We start from the raw sequence: 22,270 nt of genomic DNA, 5'->3' as shown, positions 1-22,270 counted from the left end.
ATGCATGCTATATGCGCACTACGCTGCTCGATACGATATATATGTATAGGTAATAATTAATGGCGAATCCCAGTTTTCCGCCTTCTTTTATTTGTGCTTACAACTCGTCGTGCACTTCCTCTGTCTCCTGCTCATTGTCATCAGGTCCATTGGCCTCCACGGGCTCAGAAGGTTCGACGGGATCGGCCTGCTCCACAGGGTCCGCTTCCACCTCCTCAGTCTCGGCGCTCTCATCAACTTGGGCAGACTTTTCAGCCTTGGCCTTCTCCTTAGCCTCCCTTTGTTCCTTCTGCTTCGTCAATGTCTTGAGTCTGGTCAACAAGTACTCCAATCTTGTCTCATGGTTCAGCTGGAGGGGCAAGATGTCCTCGACCATCTTCACAATCAAAGTTCTGACGGCTTCAGCTTCCTGGAACACCTCCTTTTTGTTTCTCTTGTTGAAGGCACTTGTTGATAATCCGATAGTGTTTGAGAGAGTTCTCAAGGCCACCTTGAATTCCTTGTAGTGATTGTCCAATTTGGTGCCCTCGCTGGTTCCGCTACCGTAAAGCTTTTTCATGATCTTGTCGTTCTCGACATCAAAGTCAAGATCAACAGCCTCATATCTGCTTCTGACCTCGTTAATCTGGCTTCCGTATTCCAATAAGTAAGCTTGAACCAGGGAAGAGATCTCAACACCCTCTTGGTGCACCTTCTGAAGAGCCTCAATAGATAAGTCACTCTTGAGCATGTTGACAGTGTCCTCTGCCTCTGCTTTGTGGGTGGTGATCTTCTGGAATTTCTGCTGAAGTTCATCCAATGTGGCGTGGTCACTTTCGTAGTCCAACCATTCAAGAGTTTCACTAATGATGCCCTCGAGCTTCTCCAACTTCTCAATACCCAATTCACTGCGAATTTGGTCACCATGTTCCTCCAAGTAGGCACGCAACTCGTAACAAGCGCTTTCAGCCAAATTCTTGACCTCCGACACACGGATCTTATCGAAATCCTTTTGCTTCAAGTGAGCCAATCTGTTTGCACTGGTTGAACGGTGCTTCTTCAGAAGAGGGTTCACACTTGTGTAATCAGCGTCAGGAATTGGCAAATTCACCTTTGGAGGAGTCTTTGTTTTCTTAGGAGCAGTGGCATTCACAGCGGTTGAAGTCTCCTCTTCAGTAGATTCAACCTCTGGCTCATTACACTCCACAGTGAGAGCAGACAAAGTAACGATCTTGTTTTGGTCAATCTTGAAAGTACCAAAGACTTCAGGGTTGTCGCACCTAAGGTTCTTGGCCTTGCTGACGGAGTTCTCAATCGAGAAGGTCTTAAAGAGAGCACCGTTTTCATACAAGCCAATTTTCTTCGCCTTCTTGTTCACAGGTCCCAAAGACTTCTTGACAGTGGATCCCGATGCTGACCCTTTAGGGAAAAGAGGTTCTTGCGCACCGTCGATGGAGACATCAAAGTCGCTGAAAATTCTGTCAGTGAGTATGACGTTGTAAGGGTTGGAGGCGATCATCTTCAACTCGTAGGCTCTGAAGGTAGTACCCAAAGCACATGCCTCATCAGCATTCACAGTCTTGGCGATCTTGTCCTCGGAACCCAAAAAGTTTACCAATTCCTTCTGAACAAATGGCACTCTAGTCGAGCCACCGTTCAAAATAACAGACTTGATGTCATCAATAGACTTGGGACCAGTTGGACTGTTCTTCAAGGCTTCGTTGATGGGATCAGCGATATTCTTTCTAATCTTGGCGTTAGCTGCTTCGAACTCATCTCTTGTGATGACAGTGGAGAAGTCCTTCTCGTCAGGGAAGTTCTCCAAAGTGACCTTGTACTCGTTGTTGGCAGACAAAATAATCTTGGCCTTTTCAGCCGCTTCAAGAAGTCTGGAAGCCAACTTTGGAGACAAGGTGTGCTTCTTGGGCAACTTGAACTCTTTCAAGTAACGTTCGAAAAGAAGCTCGTAAATGGATTGAGTCAACAATTCACCACCAAAAGAATCATCATGGCCAACACTCTGGATGTCTAAGGTCATAGTCTGGTTTTCGTAATAGGTGTAGGAGAACAATGTGGCAGTGGTGGAACCAGCACCACAGTCGTAAATAATGTGGTTAACAGTCTCACCATAAACATCCTCATCGTTGAGTTTTCTGCTACCGATGTAACTTCTAGCCACGGCGGTGCCCTCGTCAACAAGACCCAAAACTGAGGAGTAATTGGCCAAGTGGAGAGCGTCCAAGTAGGCTCTTCTAACGGCCTGGGAGGCGTATGGGGCAATTGAGATAGCCACATCCTCGGCAATGTTCTTGGCCTGTCTGTGGTTCTTCAACTCATTGAGAACTCTTTCCTTCAATTCGTTCAAAGTCATGGCCATGAGCTCTTCCACGGGGAACTCAAACTTGTTGGCATCAGCACCCAACTGCATGCTGACACTGTTGTTTCTCAGTTTGTCGGAAGTCAAGCTCACACCATGGTGGCGGTTGAGGTATTCCTGGACTGTGGAGTCGTCAATCAGCTTACCCAAGAGGGCCTTGATGTTAGCAGCGCAGGACTCGGGAAACCTCGAGCAAAGCGAGCCAATTTTGGCACCGAACACCCTGTCAGCGTCAAGCAACTCTCCCTTTTCAACAGTAGGTCTCAAAGAGATAGCACTCAAGTCTTTTCTCTTGCCTTCATCAGTGACGACAATCTCAAAAGACAAGCCGGGGGCCACCATAATAGCTTTTGAAAATTGGTGACCAAGGTCGATGCCTACAATGGCCGCGAGCGTTAGAGAGCTCCAAAGTAAGCAAAGTAAAGCAGTCAACTTCATCGTGTTTGGGGGTATAGGTCAATGAAGAAGAAGTTGTAGGCTGTTTTCCAGCTAGATCTCGATACATAGTGGCCACTGCCGTGTGCACTACCGTGAGGTCGACGATCAAGGTGGGGAAGGGCCCAACGTGGAAAAAACCCTGGTGACTGGACTTCCAAAGAAGTATACTTTTGATCCTCCACCTTCCGGTTTGAGCTAGTATAACTTCCGTAATTTTGTTGTCATTTCACGTTCCATGCATCGTCTTCACTTCAATATGTGACTTTTTTGCAATCGCCTGAACAGGTAATCGTGGAGAGACTGTACTGCATGATACTAAGACCAAATGCCTTGTATGTCAAGTGCCCAACTAGGGTAGCCAGAAGGTTAAGAGCTGGATTTCTATAATATTTTACATTTCTAACCTAAGCTGGTCAGATTCATAGCAAGGTTGACTCTATCGAGTTGTTCAAGTCAAAATACTGATCCTCGCTGGATGTACTTCCTAAGCCGTACGACTGAACAGGTGTCACCTAATTCGCCACCGCCTTCATATTCAGTCATTCTCATAGCCCAAATATTGATCTCTTGTCTCTCAGAAGATTGCCACGTGTAATACTGTTTCCGCTGCTGCAAAGGATTGAAGCAGGCGCTGCGCTTCGTGGTTGCGAAATTATAGTAACCCGCGGAGATGCCTCGGAGGCTATTCACGATTTCCGAACTTTCCATCAGAGCTCCTAGAAGTAGCAAAATCAAAAACTTCATTTATTCAAATTGATGATCCTTGAGCCATCACCTTAAACAAATGCTTCAAGTACAATATTTCCATGACCCTTGCTTGACCGCATTGGCTAGAAAAAAAAGTCGCGAAGAGTAAAAAGACCGTCTTATCTTCCCTCATCCCATTCTCATCACGCACTTATAAGGAACTTCTCCTTCCCACGCCAGAAACAATCTTCGCAAACAAGACAAGATGGACAGCGCCGACGTTGAAGCTACGAAAATGTACATTACGTACAACAACATCCACCAGTTGTGTCAGGAGACCTCTGAAAAGATCAAGCAGTTCAAGCCTGACTTGATCATCGCCATCGGTGGTGGAGGTTTCATCCCAGCTCGTATGTTGAGAACCTTCTTGAAAGAGCCAGGTCAGCCTAACATCAGAATCATGGCCATTATCTTGTCTCTTTACGAGGATATCGAGACCGCTGGAACTCAGGCTGAGCAGGTCGGCACTCAGGTTGTCAGAACCCAATGGATTGACTACGCTCAATCCAAGGTGGACTTGGTCAACAAGAACATTTTGATCATTGACGAGGTTGACGACACTAGAACCACTTTGCATTATGCTGTATCTGAGTTGAAGAAGGATGTCACCGAGCAAGCCAAGGCTAAGGGTGCCAACCCTGAAGACACAAAGTTCGGCATTTTTGTTCTCCACGACAAGGATAAGACCAAGAAGGCTGGTTTGCCAGACGAGATCATGAAGACCGGCAACTACTTCGCCGCAAGAACTGTGCCAGATGTGTGGATCGCTTACCCATGGGAGTCCGATGACATTGTCTACCATACCAAGAGGGCTATGGAACAAGGCAACGACGTGTTCCTCCCTTCTACCACGGAGCAGTAAATAATAGAAAATCCAGAGGCCACAGTGGTCTAGGAAGTATCATAATTAGAATCATTAATCATCAATCTCGATGTAGTCAGGGCTGCGGTTGTGGTTCTTCAAAGGAGGGTGGTCTTTGCCCTTGTTGGTTCTCTTTTTGCTTTGCCTCAATGACTTGCCTTCGCCAGAAAATGCTGTAGGCGCAGGCTGCTCCGACTCAGACTCCTCCGGTGTGGGAAGTGTGACTGGCCATCCAAGGAAAAGCTGGTTCGCCGGTAAATGCAAGGGGGCAGGAGGGATGTCAGGATCCAAGTCATCGATGGTGAGTTTTTTGTCCTCATCTCCAGTCGCCTTACCCGAGAGCTTCTGGCCACTGCCTTTGTATGATGTTGTGCCACCACTTGCTACGAGGTTGGCAAAGTTGATCGATTGAGCCATAGTGCCAGCACCTGCACTCTTCTTGACGCTGGAAGGATCTATTGGTGTGGTAGATGGCTTCACAGATTTTGGAGTATACTCAGGCTCAACGTATCCCACCGGTGGGGCGAACTCGGTCTCCAAATCTGTCTCAACAACACAGATACCCTTAGAATCAGACTCTGGCCTTGCTTCCAAAACCTTGATTCCGTATCTTGTGTCGTTGTAATCGATCTCAATAATGTCATTTATCGTCAATGTAGAGAACTTCCGCAATGCATTTTCCAAAACCGCTTTAGGGTCTGAGATCTCGAGAAAGTCAACCGACTGAGGCTCGAGCTTAGTGAATTGGCCGTTGGGTAAATCGTGATTTGCAATCTTCACCAAAGATCCCGGCTGCAATTCAAGCGTTTCCATCATCCACTGGGGGATGTACACCCTTCCTTCCTCGGCCACGAACTCCAAAACACCACTGTGTGTCTTTTTGTCCAGACCCTCATTCGTCAATTCAAACAACATTGGGTATCTGATATGCAACATGGTGAGTTTGTTCAAAGCTGAAGGAGGAAGGAAGATCTTTCCTCCAAAGTTGGCGTCGTCCTTCCTGACGTTATCAGGCATCATGGCTATAGGGTAGCATCTGAAGTAATCCTCAAATCTCGTATTCATCGGAGAAAAGTTTTGGCCTCCGAAGAAGCCTGATCCGAATCCAGAGAACATTTTATCCGGAAAATTTAGAACTTTTGGGTGAAAGGTTGAAGATCAAAAGTGGTACTGGAGTTCGCCTTTGATGTCACATACAGTACTTTAGTGTTGCGAGAAGCTACTATGAAAATGCGCTATACTGCACTCGTTTTAGCCTATGTGATAAACCTCCAGCCTACTGGTGGTGTTGCAGGTGAATTTGCACAATCCTGTTGGCAATCTCCTTTTGCGATTCGTCCAAGTTTCCAAAAACCGCCTGGTATCTCTGTGGATCCTGCTGTTGGACTTGATTGATTTTCTCTGCGAACAGGTAGAACACATTGTAGTTATCGAGTGGTGTTTGCTTCATGGCCTCAAGCTCGGCCTCGTCAGCCTCCAAATCCTCTTCGTAATAGTCCTCGTCATCTTCATCATCATCACCGTTCGTGAAATCTCTGCTTGTGGTACGCACACCATTGTCTCTGTCAACAATATCCTGTCTGGCCTTAATGGCGTGTGGAAGAGACTCCAAGTTGGAGATGAGCAAATCGACGGTCTCGCCGACCAAATCTTGTGCTGGAAGGTGATCTAATGGAGCTTCCAGGAGAATGGAAAGGGCTGCGAGGATCTGTAATTTGCAACCATAAACAGATCTGAACTCATCACTATATTTGACCCACATTGTGAAGAAGAATTTGGTGACATCGTGCTGCTTCATGATCAGTAACGTTCCAGTGGCCTCAACGCAGAAGCAAGCGAAGAATATCTTCAACACCGACAAGTAGTGCAACATGTAGCCATCAAATGCTTCTTGGGCGTCCAAGCTTTGATATATCTTGAAGATTTCGGCCAAGAAGTCGGGCAAAAATGGAACGAATCTCTTGTTCAAAGTCAAGATTGAGAATTCGATCAACTCGAATGCATGGTGGGCGAACACTGGATCCACCATATCACCTTGCAACATCTTGAAGCAGATCTTGAACATTGCTTGCACATTACTGTTGTCGACGGTGATCTCCTCATCGCTGAAAGCATGCAACACCACGGCCTCCAAGAATGGCTGGAAGCTGTCGAAGAAATCCTCGGCGTAAGTATCAAAGCATGATATCACACACTCGTAAAGCTCCCACATCGTAGGGGACATACGGTTTGTACTAAACATGATAGATTCCATGATTTCGACAACTTCAGTCAAAAACAGGGCCATTGAGTTCTCCAAGATGAACTTGATCATGTCTTTAAGAATAACCTCGAGGTTGCTGGCCACTTGAGGCGATGCATTCATGGAGATAACAAGGGACGTCAAAGTGTTCAACACACCTGCAGCTGCGTACTCCTTATCAACATCAATGCCGCCATTCTGAGAAGACTGCTCCAAGATCTCATTGGCTAATTTGATGAACTGCTCGGCCAAACGCATAGAAAGCTCATTAGCGTATGGCTCCAAGTTGGCTGCAAACTTCTCAACAAACACATCCATGACAGTGTTCAAGGTATCACTCTCGAAGTTCTTCGACATGTCAAGCAAGACACCCATTAATTGAGGAGCCTGGCCAGCAACCTGATCAGCCACTAAGTCTTCGTCGACCAAAGCACGCAAACCATCTATGGCAGTCAACTGAATAGGGAAGTGTTCCTGTTGTTGGAAACAGTGGACAATAGCCTGGAAGATATCTTGCAAAATCTTTTGGTCATTGTACTTGTGCATGAACATGGCAATTGTGTCACAGCCTCTGGCAGTAAGCCATGGGTACTTAGCAATGACTGCCTCTGAAAGCTCTGGATAAACGTAGGAGTATAAGAGCTGGTCAATTTGACCCTTGACAGGGCTCAGATCCTTGTTGAGTCTAATGGAGATAGTTGCAAGCACACGAAGAGCGCCCTCTGCTTGACAAGCATACTCCAAATTCTCTCTGTCGGAGGCCCTCTTCTGGAATACGTCGTTGAGGATTGCAAGCACGGTATTACCAGTTTTGGAGAATTTGGTGGAGGACAAACGGAAAACAAAGTTGATGGAGGCAGTATCAGCTGTTGGATTGTCCCTGCTAACGTCGAAGAATCTTCTGATATATTCTTCGGGGTTGTCTTCATAAAGCTCGATGGTTTCCTGGTTGGCATTGAGTGTTGGCAAGAGAACGTGTCTGACGATGGCATCCAACTTCTCTTCGATCAATGGGAAGGCAGGTGTTTCAATAACCAGCTCCAAAAAGCCAATCAAGTGGTACAAAGAGGCCTCAGACAACCACACGTCCTTGGAAGACCACTTTTCGATGATCTGCCAGTACACATTGAGGATTTCGGGGACAAAAGTGGACAAGAAAGTTCTTGAAAACTCTGAATCCTTCTTAGGAGTACTAACTCCACCACCGTGACGGAACAAGAGTCTGTGCAAGTTACCAAAGCACCACTTCACAGCCTTAATACGAGGGACAGTGGCTCTTTCTGATGGCTCTTCTTGTAACACAGAAGAAGGCAAAGGCTTGTTTATGAGCAAGATATGGAATTTGCACCAGGTCCCAAGTTTCGATGAGTCTGTGAGATATGCGGGCAATGTTGAGTAGGTGGAATATTTGAAGATCTTGAAAATCAAGTAGAACAATTCATCTGAGATATCAGAATCGTTTTCTAAAAGGCTTTCGGTCAAGGTTTCCAACAATGGGAACATCTTCTCTGCGACCTCTTCGAGGACAATATTTCTATTGCCCTCGTGTGAATAACGGTACGTTTTGGTGTACTCGAAAAGACAAATCAAACCAGTAAAGACATGGTCGATGTTGGAGGTATCGGAGATGAGCTTTGGAATTATTTCAGTGAGATCATCCCACTTCTCGGCATTGAGAATATTACTGACCGAAGTTGAAAGCTGGACTCTTAACACCGGGCTTTTGTAAGTTTGGCTCAAAACCTCTATCAATTTTTGCTTGATTATCGGCTTTTCATTTGGCTGAATGTACCTTGTGCTTGCCGTTTTGACATCAGGGACAACCCAGTAGTTAGAAACTCTATTCTTGAAGAAGATGGCAGCGGAGGCCTGGACTCCTAGGTTGATGCTGGAGTCAGTGATGAGGTCAAGAAGATACGCGGTGAAACCCGGCTGTTCTTCAAAATAACGCAACTGCTGCTCACTTTGTTTTCTGCCTTGTAAGCTGGCATCAAGGGTGCCCGACAACGCCTTGAGGAGGGTTTCTTTGTCCATTTGGGTTGTTGGTGGTGCTTCTGTATGAAAAAAAATAACCACTGAAAAATGTAAGGTATGCGTGCGCACACCATCACCTGAACCAAGTCACAGGGTACTACGACCAATTACACAATTACGGCGGCAATCATTCAAATGTAGAGGAAATGTGATAACTAATTATGTTGTCGAAGCAAATTTTGGCTAGCGAAGTGTTCTAGCTACTTCGCACAAACCAGGTGCCGGCTCATTAGAGAAGAGTTGTAGTGAAGTTTTCGGAAAGTAAGCGATGCTTGGTGACGGGCTTCGATGAAACTAGCTAAAGCACTTTATTCTGATTTGAAACTCCCTAGCTTCGTCGAGTAAGTGTGCCAGAATTCATGGTCATCGATTGTGACCGAAAGACACTTTCTAACTAGTCTTCTGGCCTCGTGTTGCCTCTATACTGACATACATTTTAATGAGAATGGCTTAATTGAATAAATCATTAGTTTGTCTCTTAAGTAGATGAAAATCCTTTGCTCGAGTTTACGGTTTACTAATTCAGAGAGAAAAAGTTCGTGATACTTCTGCGAATTAGTATCCAAAGCTACAAATCGTTCTAAAACGCAAATGAAACATTCTTTCTAAAAAACCACACAACACCCCATTTTTCCAACCTTTTTACACAGCAATCAACCACTGAAGCAAAAAACGAAATATGCGATTACAGAGCCATACATCCACAATTTGCAGCCGTGGAAGGTAATAGGGAGTCGCACCTCGGCAGTTGTAAGAACTGTGCCACAAGTCGATGCTTTTAGCCCTACTTACTTTATTCAGCGATGAGAATCGCAAACCACTCGGAATGAAGCTTTTCAAAGCAATCATAGAATGTCCTTTTCTGCTTCATAGTTCGAGGTTCAAGTCCAACACCAGCGGCAAAGGCCCTGTACGGGTGTACGGATTCCTCACCTCACCAAAATCAACACTTGACCTTTTTTAAGTTATAACCCACGATGTTCGGCTTGGGCAAATTATTCTATGTCATTGTGCTCAGTGTCAACGGTATAGCTGTTCTCAGTGAAGACAGGTTCCTCAATAGAATTGGTTGGGGTAGCGCTGCTCCCAATCAGTTCCAGCAACAATACGGAATGCAAGCTAACGCAGACACGTCCATCAAAAATAGACTCATTACTTTGATCAGCGCCATAAGAACATTGTTGAGACTTCCGCTTATTGCCGTTAATGTCTTGATCATCCTATACGAGTTGATTTTAGGTTAATTCGCCCAGCATACCCTACGCATTATGTACCATAGATACCATGTAATATACATTTCAAACTCCAGCGAACGTCTTTGCTCTGATCTAATATACACAAGCCTGCTGTTTAGAAGGCTTCACTCATTACTACATTCCCAATGTCATCAGTTTTCCTGCTTGATCTCCTGTGCTCCGGGGGATCCACTGCCTTGCAAGCGGTCCCTAGACTTCTTGAACAATTCCTCTTGTTGCTTCAAGAGCTCCTCCTCTGTCAATCCAGAGTTAAGGAACTTGTTGTTCTTCTTCTCCTTTCCCTTGAGCAATTCCTTGTGCTCGTCCAACACCTTGTTGATGATATCGAGATAGTTGTGGAAGCCCAACTCCTCCAAAGCTTTGATAACATGGTCACTAGCTATTGTCTTTTTGGCCTCTTTCTCAGCTATATCGTTCAGCTGCGTGGATAATATCATGATGAATTCTATGCTGCACTCCGTGATGGCTTCTCTAGCCTCTTTGGAGATGGCAATGTCTTTAGGCAAAATCTCGCTCACAATTTTCTGAACAGTTGCCTTTGGCAACGACAAGTCCTCTCCCGGCGAGGATGACGTAGGCGCAAAGTCCGACATTTTTTTTGATGTTATATGGGCGTCTTTTTGTTTTAGATTAACGTTAGTTTGGGTGCAACTTAAGAGACTGAGCCTTTGAGAAAATGCGCAGGCCTCCTCTTTATATACACATATTGTGTTGAGAGCTGATTATGTAATCGCGTGCTCATGCTCATCCCGTACGCTTGAATGAGAACCCCCATGTTTCAGTTAGGAAAGCTAATGCAGTCATCGAGGATTTCACGACGCATCATCTATATGTGAGCATTATAGCTGCTGTAAATCGATTTAATGCAAGTCTGCCCGTGCCTCTGACTCGACATGGAACTATGCTGTATGTTTAACATCTATGCTCTGCAAATGGAAGAAACTAGAGGTCTCAATCATTGGGCAGGTGAAGAACCATCCAAAAAGTCAACCATCTCCTTCACGAACTGTTCCGGTTTCTCGCTCACTAACCAGTGTCCACACTCATAGACCGAAACATCAAAACTATCGAAGTAACGGGGGAAGTCTTCCAAAATGTTGTGCTCCTGGATAAAGTTTGACTCTGCTGCTTTCATAACTTTCACTGGACCGTGGCACTTTTTCCCCTTCACGTCCTCTGGCCACATTCCCAATTCTCTAAGCACATCGTCCTTCAAGAAGTTCAAAACTGGCACTCTAAACTTGATCGGCAGCGTATCATGCTTTGTAGTCCTCTTGCATAAGTTTGACATGAGAAAGAGTCTGACCAACTTGTCCTTCTCATACTTCAACAAGATTTTGTCCATCTTGGCATGCAACGCCGTCTTAGGTAAACCTGGCAAGCTCTTATCACGCTCGAGGTGACATAAGCCCAAAAGATCTCTATAAAACTGCTGGTCTAGTGTTTCTGAAGCAGGACTGTTGTCAATGACCACAAGTTTCTCAATAAGCTCAGGACGAAGCAAGGCGACAAGCATTGACACTTTAGCACCCATCAGGTGACCAGCTAGAGCAACTGGAACTTTAATGTGCTTCTCGAGGTACTCAATGGTGTCCCTGGCCATTGCCATGTAGGTATGAGGAGCAGCGTGAGGTGATGCGCCATGGTTTCTCATATCTAGACCAATTACTTCTCGTTGCGTTAGCGAAGAAATCTGCTTTCCAACTGAAGCATAGTTTTGCTTTGCCCCGAAAAGACCGTGTATGAGGATCAATGGTGACTTGTTCTGGTTGATCTCAATGCCTCTGGTGGGCTTGATGACCTGAGCTGAAATTTCCACCGTTCGGAGTTTCGGAAGGGGTTTCACATCATCAATGTGTAAAGACTCAAATTCTTTTCGCCAATCGATTTTTGTTAGCCTCCTGGAGCAGGTGCCAAACCTTCTTATCGCAAAAGAATATAGCATCAACATGACTCAGTGCGAACTGTATCTACAAACATGTTGTAACCGATATGCATTTTTCTTAACACTATTTATCAATAAGGTCGTCCAAGTACATGCTTGGTACAGTCTTCTTCTTCTGTCTACCCCTAGGGCTATTTTCAGGCGAGTTGGAGGACGATTTGCCCGACATGCCTGCGGCGTGCTCCAGCAACGAATACTCACTGTTGTTCACCGCAGGACTCAAATACATATTTGGGATGAGTTGTGAGTGCCTGTTGATAGCTGGGGATGGCTCATTTCTTAACGACATGGAGCTTCCAGCAAGAATGTTGGGCTGAGACTTGGTCCTGCTATGCGACATCACCTCCTTCGTAGGCGAAATAAACATATTGGTGAGGTCATGATGCGATGTGGCGTATTGTGATTCACCCATGTGTAAAGTGGATGTGTCGCCGGCCTGAGAGCCATCGTATAGAGACTTGGATGACATGAGCGGAATCTTGGCCACCGAACCCTGGTACTCTGTATTTAGGAAATTTGTACTGGACAGACCAATGGAGTTGCTATACAACCTGTTACGGTTGTAGTTTTCGTACATGCTCTTCTCGCCACTGGAAGACTTCTTCGCTTGCATGGAAGCACGAATGGAACGAATAAGATGGAACAAGACGAATGCAAGGATGATAGCGCCCACGACACTGCCAACAGCAATGAAAACTGTACCAGTGAGACGGCTTTCTCTATAAATATATGGGTTATGGTTATTGGCAGGAACTGTCACTGAAGGAGTAGAAATCAGTTCACTTGAAGATGAGATACTGGGCATTCCAGTATCAGCAGAAGGCATACCGGTCTCAGAACCATCATCTCCAGTAGTTGCTGAAGGCATATCGTCCCTTTTGAACTGGGTGATGCTACCCATAATTGTTGAGGTGACGAATGACATGTGGATTGGGGGCTGAGTTAAGACTTTTGACGATGTTTTTGTGCTTTGACTCTGTGGGATTGTTTTTTTTAATATAAATCTATTTGATTCGTAAAAGGAAACGTGGGGTGTGGAGTCTCAAGGAGATATGATAGTAGTTGTGTGACAAGTTCTAAAAATGGCAGACATTTTTCTTTGCCTAGTGTTTACAAAAGCTCGGTGCAATGTCGCACCTGCCAATTCTGGCCAAATGTGGATCCGTACCTAAATTTATCCGGGGCGAGACAAACGGTACACGACATTTTGCAACCGTTAAGATTTTACGCAAATTTAGATGAAGATTGCCTTGGTATTTTTGGAACCGTTTCTTAATGGTTCGAGTTGCCAGCAATCAAGTATGGAGTGACCTCTTAAATGTAAACATACTGCAGGGGGCCAGATCTAAATTAGCCTCCTGTACTTCGAGAAATGCTCTTAGTGATTGAGCCACTTTAGCAAGTCTTTCTGGCAAATTAATTGATAAAATAAACGGTTGGTAAAAAATATGGGGCAAAAATGCAAAAAAAATGCGCAAGCCCGGAATCGAACCGGGGGCCCAACGATGGCAACGTTGGATTTTACCACTAAACCACTTGCGCAAGAAAATGCTCCGAGACGGGAAATTGAACCCCGGTCTACCACGCGACAAGCGGTAATTCTAGCCACTAAACTATCTCGGATTTCTTATTTACACTACAACGCAGGTTTAATATGAAAGGCAGTAATACGACTTTTTTAAAAGCTGCCAAAAATAGTCTCAGTGTTTGTAGATTGATTTTCTGATTCCATTGGTGGTAATTTCAGTGTTTCGCACCCAATTTTGACGGAGATAGAGCCATTTTAGTGCAAGGCTCATCACTATCGCGAACCTCAAACATCAACATCTTACTACAACATGAGCCATGACGGCTAAGCCGAGGCCTAAGAAGTACGCATGTCTGTTTGATGGCTGCGATAAACGATATCTGCGACCAGCGCTTCTCAAACAACACGAACGCACACACAGCAACGACAGACCGTTCGCTTGCGATTTTGAAGGATGCGATAAGGCTTTCTTCAGGAAGTCACATCTTGAAGTTCACAAATGCAGCCACCAAAAGGACAGTGAGATGAGGTTTCAGTGTAAAATATGTGGAAAGGGAGTCATTGACGCCCAGAGGCTACGAAGACACGAGCTCACTCACACAAAGAAACATAAATGTCCCTATGATGGCTGCGATGAAGCCTTCTACCACCACATATCATACAAGCATCACATTGAGTCAGTACACGAAAAAGTTACAGTCTGTGATGTTTGCAATAGAAGGTTTCAGAACAAGGTATTACTCGCAAAGCATAAGCTAAAAGAACATGGGGAAGGACAAACCTTCACTTGCACTCACCCAGGCTGCTTCTCTACTTTTGTGGCCGAGAGAAGCCTCAAAGACCACATCAGAAAGGAACACCTGAAGCCGAATAGTTCAGCGGATTCTGATTCCACGCTGGCAATGAATAATGACAAGGTGCCTCCAACGGTGGAAAATGAGGTATCGAAGGGTGATGCTAATGGGTCTCATGATAAGATTGAAAGCACCCCCATCGACAAAAAGGTGAAGGAGGCTGCTATTGATGTTGGGCAATTGAGTGGCGCCTCAATTATCAGCTTAATGCTGGGCAATTTTAAAGAAAAGTATAAATGTCCTCGATCAGGATGTGGCAGATTGTTCGAGAGGAAACACGCGTATGAAAAACACTTGGAAAAACATGAAAAGGAACGGGAACGGGCGGAAAAGAAATTACTTGAGTTGGAAATGGAAGAGCAGTTGGCAGAAGATTTCGATGAGGTCGAAGAAAATCTGGATCATTTCTCTGACTTGGATGAGTCGGATCTAATAGACGATGAATCAGCACAAGAGAACGTATCTGATTCTGATAGCTCTTTGGCCGAGGAAATCGATGAAAGGCAAAATGAGCTCGACATGCTCATAGCGGAACAGATGCAAGGTATTTAATTAACACACTATGTACTATATCAAATGATCTAATATCTAGACCTTTTCTCATTTCTGTGAGAGCCTCTCCATTCTCTCTTTCTATCCCCCCTGTCAGAGTTTTCCCTTTTTGGAGGAGCTGTAGGAGGAGGTGGAGGAGGAGTTGCTGGCGGCGGTAATGGCGTTGCAGTGTTGGATCTAGATTCGACACGATTCTGACTTTTCGAAGGAGCCGAGTCTCTCTTGGGTCCTCTGTCATCACGACGTCCCTGCTGACCGTGATTGTACCTCGAATGACGAGGCACCTGCTGAGGTGGAAGTGGTTTTCTTTGAGTAGTTCTTGCATCAGAAGAGCTTGGCAACTTCTGATTAGCAAATCTCGTTCGAGCATTTTCTTGCGGAGCAGGCTTTTCTTTGAGATCCTTCTCGCTATCCTTGACTGGTGAAGCCCTGCGGTCAGAGGATCTAGCTGGACCTGACGGCCTGTTCTTGTTTTTGAAAAGATCCTGGTTGGATGCAGCCTTGTCTGAGGATTTCGCTTGATTAGACACATCTTCTGTTTTAGCCTTCTCTTCCTTAACCTGTGGAGGCTTGTCCTTCGATTTGTCCGCTGTATGCACTGGTGTAGCCGGACGAGGAGAGGCTCTTGAGTATTGATCGTAACGACCCCTTGAAACTTCTTCGTTACGAGTTTGGCGTGCTGGTGCAGCACCACCGTCTTCATACTTGAGAGCCTTTGCGGACGCCTCTCTCTGCTGTTCAGCTTTCTCTTCCTCGATCTTTCTCCGTTCTTCTTCCTCCTCCTTTCTTCTTCTTTCTTCCTCCTCCCGAAGCCTCCGCTCCTCTTCTTCCTTAGCTCTCTTCTCTTCCTCTTCTCTCTTTTTCCTCTTCTCTTCGCGAATCCTTGCAGCCTCCTCCTCTATAGCTTTGCGTTTGTCAATCTGTTGCTGTTCGTCCTCTTCTTCCATCTCGAAGAAATCCCACATGTGAACCCACGTCTTTGCTCGTGACTTGACATGACCTATCAAAGCACTTGAAGACAACTTAAGATCCTCACGCTCTTCATTGGCAACGATGTTCTCGATGAGCTCTGTGATAGCTTCACAATGGTCCTCCACGTTAGGATACACACCAAGTAGATTTTTCATCAAGGTGATGGCGTTTCGACGACACATGTACTCTTCAGAAGCCAACGACCGCGAGACGTCCAGAAGTAATGCAGAGTGAAGATCGAACAAGAATCTGCGGTATTCCTTGAATGATATCTGTTCGCCATTACTCTTCAAAGGTGCTGAGGAAGTAAGCTTTTCGAAACCCTCTTCCGTGTGCCAAACTGCCAAGATCTTCAATATCTCAGAATAAAACAATCCCAAACACTCTGCTTCTGACGGCGTGCAAGTAAAAAGCGTTGCAAAAGTAATTTGCGAGTGGAATATTTGGGTCAACAGAGTAATGATCGAATATTGGTTGTGACCAAGCTCGTGTAGCTTGAAAAGAAATCTGGCACTGAAGACAGCATCATATGACGAATGAACACAACGTGGAAGAACACACTCTTGCAAGAAAGCTCTCGACTCATTTTCTATTTCTTCAGATGAATCAGTCGAGAACCAGGCTTCGCAATGTTGTGAAAGCGAATCCGTCACCTCTTTGGCATGTGCCTCGTGCGCTTCTTTTTCAGATGGTATTTTGGTCTTGAAATCTTCCGTCTTTCTGATATCAGCCACAAAACGCTTGAGAACTTCTTGAGGTGTCGTACGATCCTTTTTGGCGAGTAACAAATTCTCCCTTAGACTCGTGTCATTGGCTGTTAGCTTCGAAACCTGAGAGTCATAAATTTCAGGATTGAAGTTAATGTCAAACAACTTCAAGCTCCAGAAAGTCGTGAAGAGGGAGGAAGATACTCCTCTGGTAAATTGCTCACCAATGTCACCTAGGATTTCTGTGTCTGTAAGGAAAGGTCTCCAGAGCTCAAAAGCCCAAGGTATCGAGACGCCATATTTCTCTACCAACGTTGTTATCGACTCAAGGTTGCCTGGGATATTCTCACTGCCAAAGAAGCCAATGAGCGTACAGAAGAAGTGCATCACTGTATTGATGTCGTCATTTCTGTTTGCCAAAACTTTGAGATGAGCATATTCTTCACCCGAAACAACCACTTTGACAAGGTTGGACAAAAGCGCTAAGATCTCATTGATTAAATCGAGCTCTAGGAAGACATTTGCAAGAGTTGACCCAGCCTCAACGCTCTCAAATCTCCTATCGTCAATGGTCTGGTAGACAAGCTTCTCCAATGATTGACCGCTATTAATCATGTCAATTTGAAGAGGCGTGAGATTATTGATAGGTTTCATTCCACCTGTAAGTGCGAGAATTTCTTTGAATACAAGTAGTCCTGAACTTTCCTTTAAGTGAAATGACTTGACCAAGTACTTGGTTATAGTCTCTAAGTCAACGGACTTTGGATACTTGTGACAAATCTGACCAATAAATGACGCCAATGACTGAATCCACTGGCGCTCATGTAGGCCATCTTGTTGAATGTTGCTTCGCCCGAGAGAGGTCAATCTCATAAGTATAGCCAATGTCATGTTGTCCCAGCCGTACTCATTGAAGTATTGAGCAGTATCGACAACCAAGGCATTGAGATTATCATAACTTTCAATTTGCTGAAGCATTGTGAGGAAGCAAGGCAAAGGGTTTACAAAACTGATCTTCGCAAGCCTCCTCATCATTGGCTTGACATTCTCCTTGGAAATTCTCTTCAAAGTGTCCTTTGTGGCTTTCTCCGCCTTTCCGTAATTAATTTTGACATGCGGATTATTCTTTGCGAGTACCTGATATAACTCTCCATACAAATTGAATCTATCTTCAACGGGATAGAGCTGGAGAAAATGGAAAGCCTTGGCAATAGGAACAGGATTGTCTTCAATCCCTGTCATTGCTGGAAAGATGAAATTCCGGAAATAGTTCAAGTATGCTTCTCTGTTTTCTGAGGGAAGAGTCTCTTCGTGAAAATAGGCGAGTAAGTCACAAAGCTTGGAAAATACTGCTAAGTTGCCAGATAGTTTTGTACCCAAAAATTTCAAATATTGTTGTGACAACTCGAGAAGGTCGTCAAAATTTTCCACTTTTGGGAGATCATTCACCCACTCTGAGTAAAAGTACACAAGCTCCTTATTGCTTTGCATATGGGCAGTTGGTTTGAAGCAGTATAGTTGAGCAGGAGTGATTTTAGTGTACTTAATTCCTGCCATATGGTTCGACAGAGCTTGTTGCCTTGGTGTCTGTAATGCATCTGCAAGGGCGAGATCTTTAATTGTTTTTGAATGTAACGGCTCAATAATTTGGTCAATCATGCGGAGCATCAATTCCGGAACCTCAGGGTCAACATGAACAAGGAAAGGATACTCCGCAAGAATGAAGACAGAAGGCCAGTACAAGCCAGTTCCTAGGAAGGTTTTCAAGAATTGAAATTTAGTGTTGAGCGGAAGACGGTTAGCAAGTGTGTCCCTGGCAGTCTCTGTTGTATCTTTCGTTGAGCCATTGGTGGTTTTTCCATCTTCGTCTTCGTCGGCCAATGGAGCAGCCAATGCTAGAGCACTAGCGTTCGACTTGAACACTTGCTCATCAAGCTCTTTTTTATATAGTTGCTCGAGTGACTGCATTTCTTCATCGTCAGGTCGAAGAAACTTGTAGATTGACCCAAAACTGACAAACCCTTCTCTTATGAGAATGGCGATCAAGATCTTTAGAGTTTCTGAAAGGTCCTTATCCGGCTTTGCCTTTGTGAACTTGAGTGCAAGGAGTTTGGAAGCAGTTTCACTACCTCCTTTGTTGAGAGCATCGATTCCATTGAAGGCAGTGGCAGGAGCAAAAGGCCACCAGCGGGATTGTCTGAGATACTTCACAACAAAGGTTTGATTTCCGACGATAAGATGACTGAAGACATCTAGTACCACATCAAGAACCCTGTTTGGGTCTAGTTGGTAGTGTCCAATAAGAGATTCCGTGGCACGTAAGGCAAGGTCAACAAAACCCAAGTTCTTTGGCGTTTTAAGTAGTCTAAAAAGCTCTTGCACCAATTTGGCATACCCCTCGAACTCTTCATAGAAAAGATTGAACTTCCTTTGGGTGTAGAACATATCTCTTTTTCGAGTGTTCAATTGACGATTGAGTGATTGAGCAGGAACAAACTCCAGTGACGTTAAAAGTGAAGTATCGACATTCTCAGCGAATGTTTTCGCTTGTATTACCTCTGTTTTCTTGAGTTCATCTATGAGGGCCTGCAAAGATTCTGACACAGGGAAGATGTCAAGCGCCTGGCAGAAAATAGCAGCCTTCTCCTCGTCGTTTATTGCGCTTGATAAAAATTGGATGATTGCATCGTTCGCCAATTGGCCGTTGTCGTGACATAGAAGAATTTCTGTAAAGATTTCACTAGCTAAGTCGTCGGCCTCATTTCGGCTCAAGTCCTTGGTTTGTAGTTTTTCGATGAGCGTTTGAGAGCCCATTCCACCAAAGTCAGCTACCACATCATCAGAGAGGTGTGTGACGTTGTCCAAAGAGGCCATTGGCGTGGAAAGATGTGGTAAGTGTAGTGTTGATGTCGTCTAAGTGAGATAGTAGTGTACATGGTGCATCAAGATGGAGAAGAGGCATTATCGTTGAAAACCATAGGGAGGAAATTTTTATTTGTAGAAACGGTTTTATGATTTTTTTTTAACTAGATTTTTTCATTTACGAGAACCTTTTTTCAATCGTTTAGCGTGCTACCGAAAACACATATTGTGTTGAGACCAGTACGCAAGTGTCAGACGCTTGAAATACACTACTCCAAGCTCTTTACAGAAAGTCCTCTGTTAATTGACTACTTTAAAATTATTCCTCCACGTTAAACCTACTACCATCCATTTATTCTCGAAGTGTATATGTATTCCTGAACGATAAAATATATATAGAAACCCAGTAGGAAGCAGAGATGAGCTGCCTACCACAACCCATGTGGTGATTGTTGAAATCACAGGGGTCGTCAAAAACTAAACCGGATTATAGCACTCTGTCAAAGAGTCCCCGCTGATGGGGAAATAAATATCACATCGCTCATTTCTTTGCCTCAGTGGAGGAAGTGTTTGAAACGTGGATATGGAGGTCGCCCTTCTCCTTCGAATCCTTGCTCTCCTCGATGGAGTTCTGACCAGATTCGGTCATGTCTTGCTCAAGCGATCCATCACCCAATTGAGAAAGATCGTAATTGTTGTCTCTCAAGTATTGGATGAAGGCACGGTCTTCTTCGTTAATGGCTTCTTGACCGACAGAAGGACAGAAGAACAAACAAAGACCCGCAGAGAAAAGACACAAAGCAGACGAAACATAGAAAGCAGTCTTGATACCTTCGCTTGAATCCACACCACCGTGGTTTCTCATGATGATGGGAAACAAGTATGTACCCACAAAAGCACCAACTTTACCGCATGCAGCAGCGATACCGTAGTATTGGCCTCTGATGGGTGTAGCGGAGGTTTTGGAAGCCAAGACACTGGTGTTGTTACCAGCACCAAACTCACCAAGAGCAGTGAAAACACCGTAGACAACGACAAAACTTCCAATGTTAGTGATCAAGTGGTCGTAGCCAGCTGTCATACCGAAGCCAATAATAGCTTGCATCAAGAGACCAGCAGTCAAGGTGATTCTAGGACCAAAGTAGTCAGCAAAGAATGCACCAATAATGGTACCAGGAAGGTAGAAGAGGTTGAACACGACAGTCCAACCAAAGGTCTTGTACAAGTCATTACCAGGGACAATGATTCTCAAGATGTAAGACGAGTAAGAAGCAAAGGCGTAGGCAGAGAAGTCGTAGATAAACCGGATGAGGGCGCTGATGGTCAAGCGGAACCAGTAGAATTTGAGAACAAGCCACCAGGGGAACTTCTTGGCTTTCTTCAAATTTGTCTTTTCGTAAGACTCAGAGTTAGCAATCTTTCTTCTCATGAAGAAGAGAACAATGATAGGGAGAGCACCAAGACCCAAGGTCAATCTCCAGACCACCTCCAATCTCTGGTCCGAGAAGATCCACAACAAGACCATGGGAACAAAAGCGGAGACAACATAACCCAAATCCACACAAGAGTGAGTGAACCAGATAAAGTATCTATTTCTGTGGCCCACAGGCAACTGATTGGCAAACTCAGAGGCAATGACCGAGGCAGTAGGGTACTCAGCACCGATACCGATACCCAAGAAAAAACGGAAAACGGTCAATGCCGTGAACATGCCTTCTGGAGTCACACCCCAGGTGGCAGCGGCACAAAGCACTGTGAAGACGATCAAGATAATGTTTGCAGCCAACATTCCACCTTTTCTGGCAAAGTGGTCAGAAATGTAGCCAAAGGACAATTGACCGAAAACCACACCTGCAAAGGCAATAGCGGAGACGTTGGAAATGGCATTTGAGTTGGTGAACCTCTCACCGTAGATCACGGACAAGCAGGTGGTGACAGTAGAAATGGAGTTGTTGACATAACCGTCTGAAAAAAGCCCAGCGCCCGAGACAAAAGCAGGCCACAAGTTCTTGAGCTGGACCTTTCTCACCGCCTCGGCGTCTTCCTCGTTATCTGGAACCTCTGAGTTTCTCTCTCTTTGTGCTTTGGTGAAAGCCAATTCACTAGGGACCTTCTTGTACCAGCCTGTAAAGGCGTCCTTAAAGCCTGATGGGAAATCTCTAGTTGACATTTTGCCTTACGAAACTTCGTTACAGATCAGCTACGCTTATATAGCAGTGAGTGGTAAGTAGTGCAAAAGAAAAAAAAAAAAGTGATTAGCATGTGGGCACCTCAATAAGTAGGCTGCTTGGCGCAGGTGGAGGCATGAATTGATAGCCGATTTCGTTGACATGCGGGGCCCAATTACGGAATCCTTGGCATGAATGCAATCGATTTACACTGTTATAGAGAGGATCCGTGGTGAACAGTGGAAGACGCTTGATTTAGCCGACAAGCGCCGTTGAAGTTCTATGACGCCAAGGATCGCTTTTCCCAACCCGGTGGATCTTTGCATTGCAGAAGGGCTTTTTATGAGCACGGAAGTTTGCACGGTGCAGAAGATGTTGGGTAACTAAATGGCTAGATGGGTTGAATGAAAGAGAACATAAGGCTTTACAGATTTTTCCCAACTGTAGAGTTATCATATTTCCGAGAAAAATTTCTAAAGTCCATCATTTCTCCATCTAAGATACTTGTAGACTCCCTTTAGTATGGGGCTGTTTTAGCCGCGCCTCACTAGTTTACGAGAATGCGCTTTGTGACTCTGACGGATCTGCAGTCTAGATTGGATGTTTGTTCAAGTCTGAGCCCGAGATCTGCCGAAACTCTCGTGCACAAATTTTTCAGCAGTGGACCCTTTCCGTAAAGCCTCTGATCTCGTAGTGGCTCAATTGTAACGTTGCAGATGAGTGGAATCCACCACCTACCATCCCTAT

At 44.9% G+C, this 22,270-nt stretch overlaps 10 protein-coding genes and 2 non-coding genes across 12 annotated transcripts; 2 read left to right on the top strand and 10 right to left on the bottom strand.

The window, feature by feature from the left end:
• Positions 1-97: 97 nt before the first annotated feature.
• On the bottom strand, positions 98-2,698 carry LHS1 (Hsp70 family chaperone; the record flags this gene model as incomplete). Its single annotated transcript, XM_024855840.1, has 1 exon — positions 98-2,698. One exon carries the CDS (start codon positions 2,696-2,698, stop codon positions 98-100), a length of 2,601 nt encoding a protein of 866 aa, XP_024715439.1.
• A 1,048-nt stretch (positions 2,699-3,746) lies between these two features.
• On the top strand, positions 3,747-4,403 carry HPT1 (hypoxanthine phosphoribosyltransferase; the record flags this gene model as incomplete). Its single annotated transcript, XM_024855839.1, has 1 exon — positions 3,747-4,403. One exon carries the CDS (start codon positions 3,747-3,749, stop codon positions 4,401-4,403), a length of 657 nt encoding a protein of 218 aa, XP_024715438.1.
• Positions 4,404-4,457: 54 nt separating this feature from the next.
• On the bottom strand, positions 4,458-5,468 carry C7M61_000390 (polyubiquitin-binding protein; the record flags this gene model as incomplete). Its single annotated transcript, XM_024855838.1, has 1 exon — positions 4,458-5,468. One exon carries the CDS (start codon positions 5,466-5,468, stop codon positions 4,458-4,460), a length of 1,011 nt encoding a protein of 336 aa, XP_024715437.1.
• Positions 5,469-5,679: 211 nt separating this feature from the next.
• C7M61_000389 (uncharacterized protein) lies at positions 5,680-8,679 on the bottom strand (the record flags this gene model as incomplete). Its single annotated transcript, XM_024855837.1, has 1 exon — positions 5,680-8,679. One exon carries the CDS (start codon positions 8,677-8,679, stop codon positions 5,680-5,682), a length of 3,000 nt encoding a protein of 999 aa, XP_024715436.1.
• Positions 8,680-10,066: 1,387 nt separating this feature from the next.
• Positions 10,067-10,528, bottom strand: NCB2 (negative cofactor 2 transcription regulator complex subunit; the record flags this gene model as incomplete). The annotated part of the gene is made up of 1 exon (XM_024855836.1): positions 10,067-10,528. The coding sequence occupies one exon, from the start codon at positions 10,526-10,528 to the stop codon at positions 10,067-10,069; it is 462 nt and encodes a 153-aa protein (XP_024715435.1).
• Positions 10,529-10,890: 362 nt separating this feature from the next.
• On the bottom strand, positions 10,891-11,886 carry C7M61_000387 (putative hydrolase; the record flags this gene model as incomplete). The annotated part of the gene is made up of 1 exon (XM_024855835.1): positions 10,891-11,886. The coding sequence occupies one exon, from the start codon at positions 11,884-11,886 to the stop codon at positions 10,891-10,893; it is 996 nt and encodes a 331-aa protein (XP_024715434.1).
• Positions 11,887-11,944: 58 nt separating this feature from the next.
• C7M61_000386 (uncharacterized protein) lies at positions 11,945-12,805 on the bottom strand (the record flags this gene model as incomplete). The annotated part of the gene is made up of 1 exon (XM_024855834.1): positions 11,945-12,805. The coding sequence occupies one exon, from the start codon at positions 12,803-12,805 to the stop codon at positions 11,945-11,947; it is 861 nt and encodes a 286-aa protein (XP_024715433.1).
• A 546-nt stretch (positions 12,806-13,351) lies between these two features.
• Positions 13,352-13,422, bottom strand: C7M61_000385. The gene has a single exon. It is a non-coding gene; the product is annotated as a tRNA-Gly (tRNA).
• A 9-nt stretch (positions 13,423-13,431) lies between these two features.
• C7M61_000384 lies at positions 13,432-13,503 on the bottom strand. The gene has a single exon. It is a non-coding gene; the product is annotated as a tRNA-Asp (tRNA).
• Positions 13,504-14,310: 807 nt separating this feature from the next.
• Positions 14,311-14,814, top strand: PZF1 (Pzf1p; the record flags this gene model as incomplete). Its single annotated transcript, XM_024855833.1, has 1 exon — positions 14,311-14,814. One exon carries the CDS (start codon positions 14,311-14,313, stop codon positions 14,812-14,814), a length of 504 nt encoding a protein of 167 aa, XP_024715432.1.
• A 29-nt stretch (positions 14,815-14,843) lies between these two features.
• Positions 14,844-19,367, bottom strand: C7M61_000382 (uncharacterized protein; the record flags this gene model as incomplete). Its single annotated transcript, XM_024855832.1, has 1 exon — positions 14,844-19,367. The coding sequence occupies one exon, from the start codon at positions 19,365-19,367 to the stop codon at positions 14,844-14,846; it is 4,524 nt and encodes a 1,507-aa protein (XP_024715431.1).
• Positions 19,368-19,896: 529 nt separating this feature from the next.
• On the bottom strand, positions 19,897-21,525 carry C7M61_000381 (uncharacterized protein; the record flags this gene model as incomplete). Its single annotated transcript, XM_024855831.1, has 1 exon — positions 19,897-21,525. The coding sequence occupies one exon, from the start codon at positions 21,523-21,525 to the stop codon at positions 19,897-19,899; it is 1,629 nt and encodes a 542-aa protein (XP_024715430.1).
• Positions 21,526-22,270: the final 745 nt, after the last annotated feature.

This window comes from Candidozyma pseudohaemuli, assembly GCF_003013735.1.
Source record: "Candidozyma pseudohaemuli strain B12108 chromosome Unknown scaffold00001, whole genome shotgun sequence".
NCBI classification, from domain to species: domain Eukaryota; kingdom Fungi; phylum Ascomycota; class Pichiomycetes; order Serinales; family Metschnikowiaceae; genus Candidozyma; species Candidozyma pseudohaemuli.
Note: the sequence above shows the minus strand (reverse complement) of the source record. Positions and strands in the feature narration are given on the sequence as shown.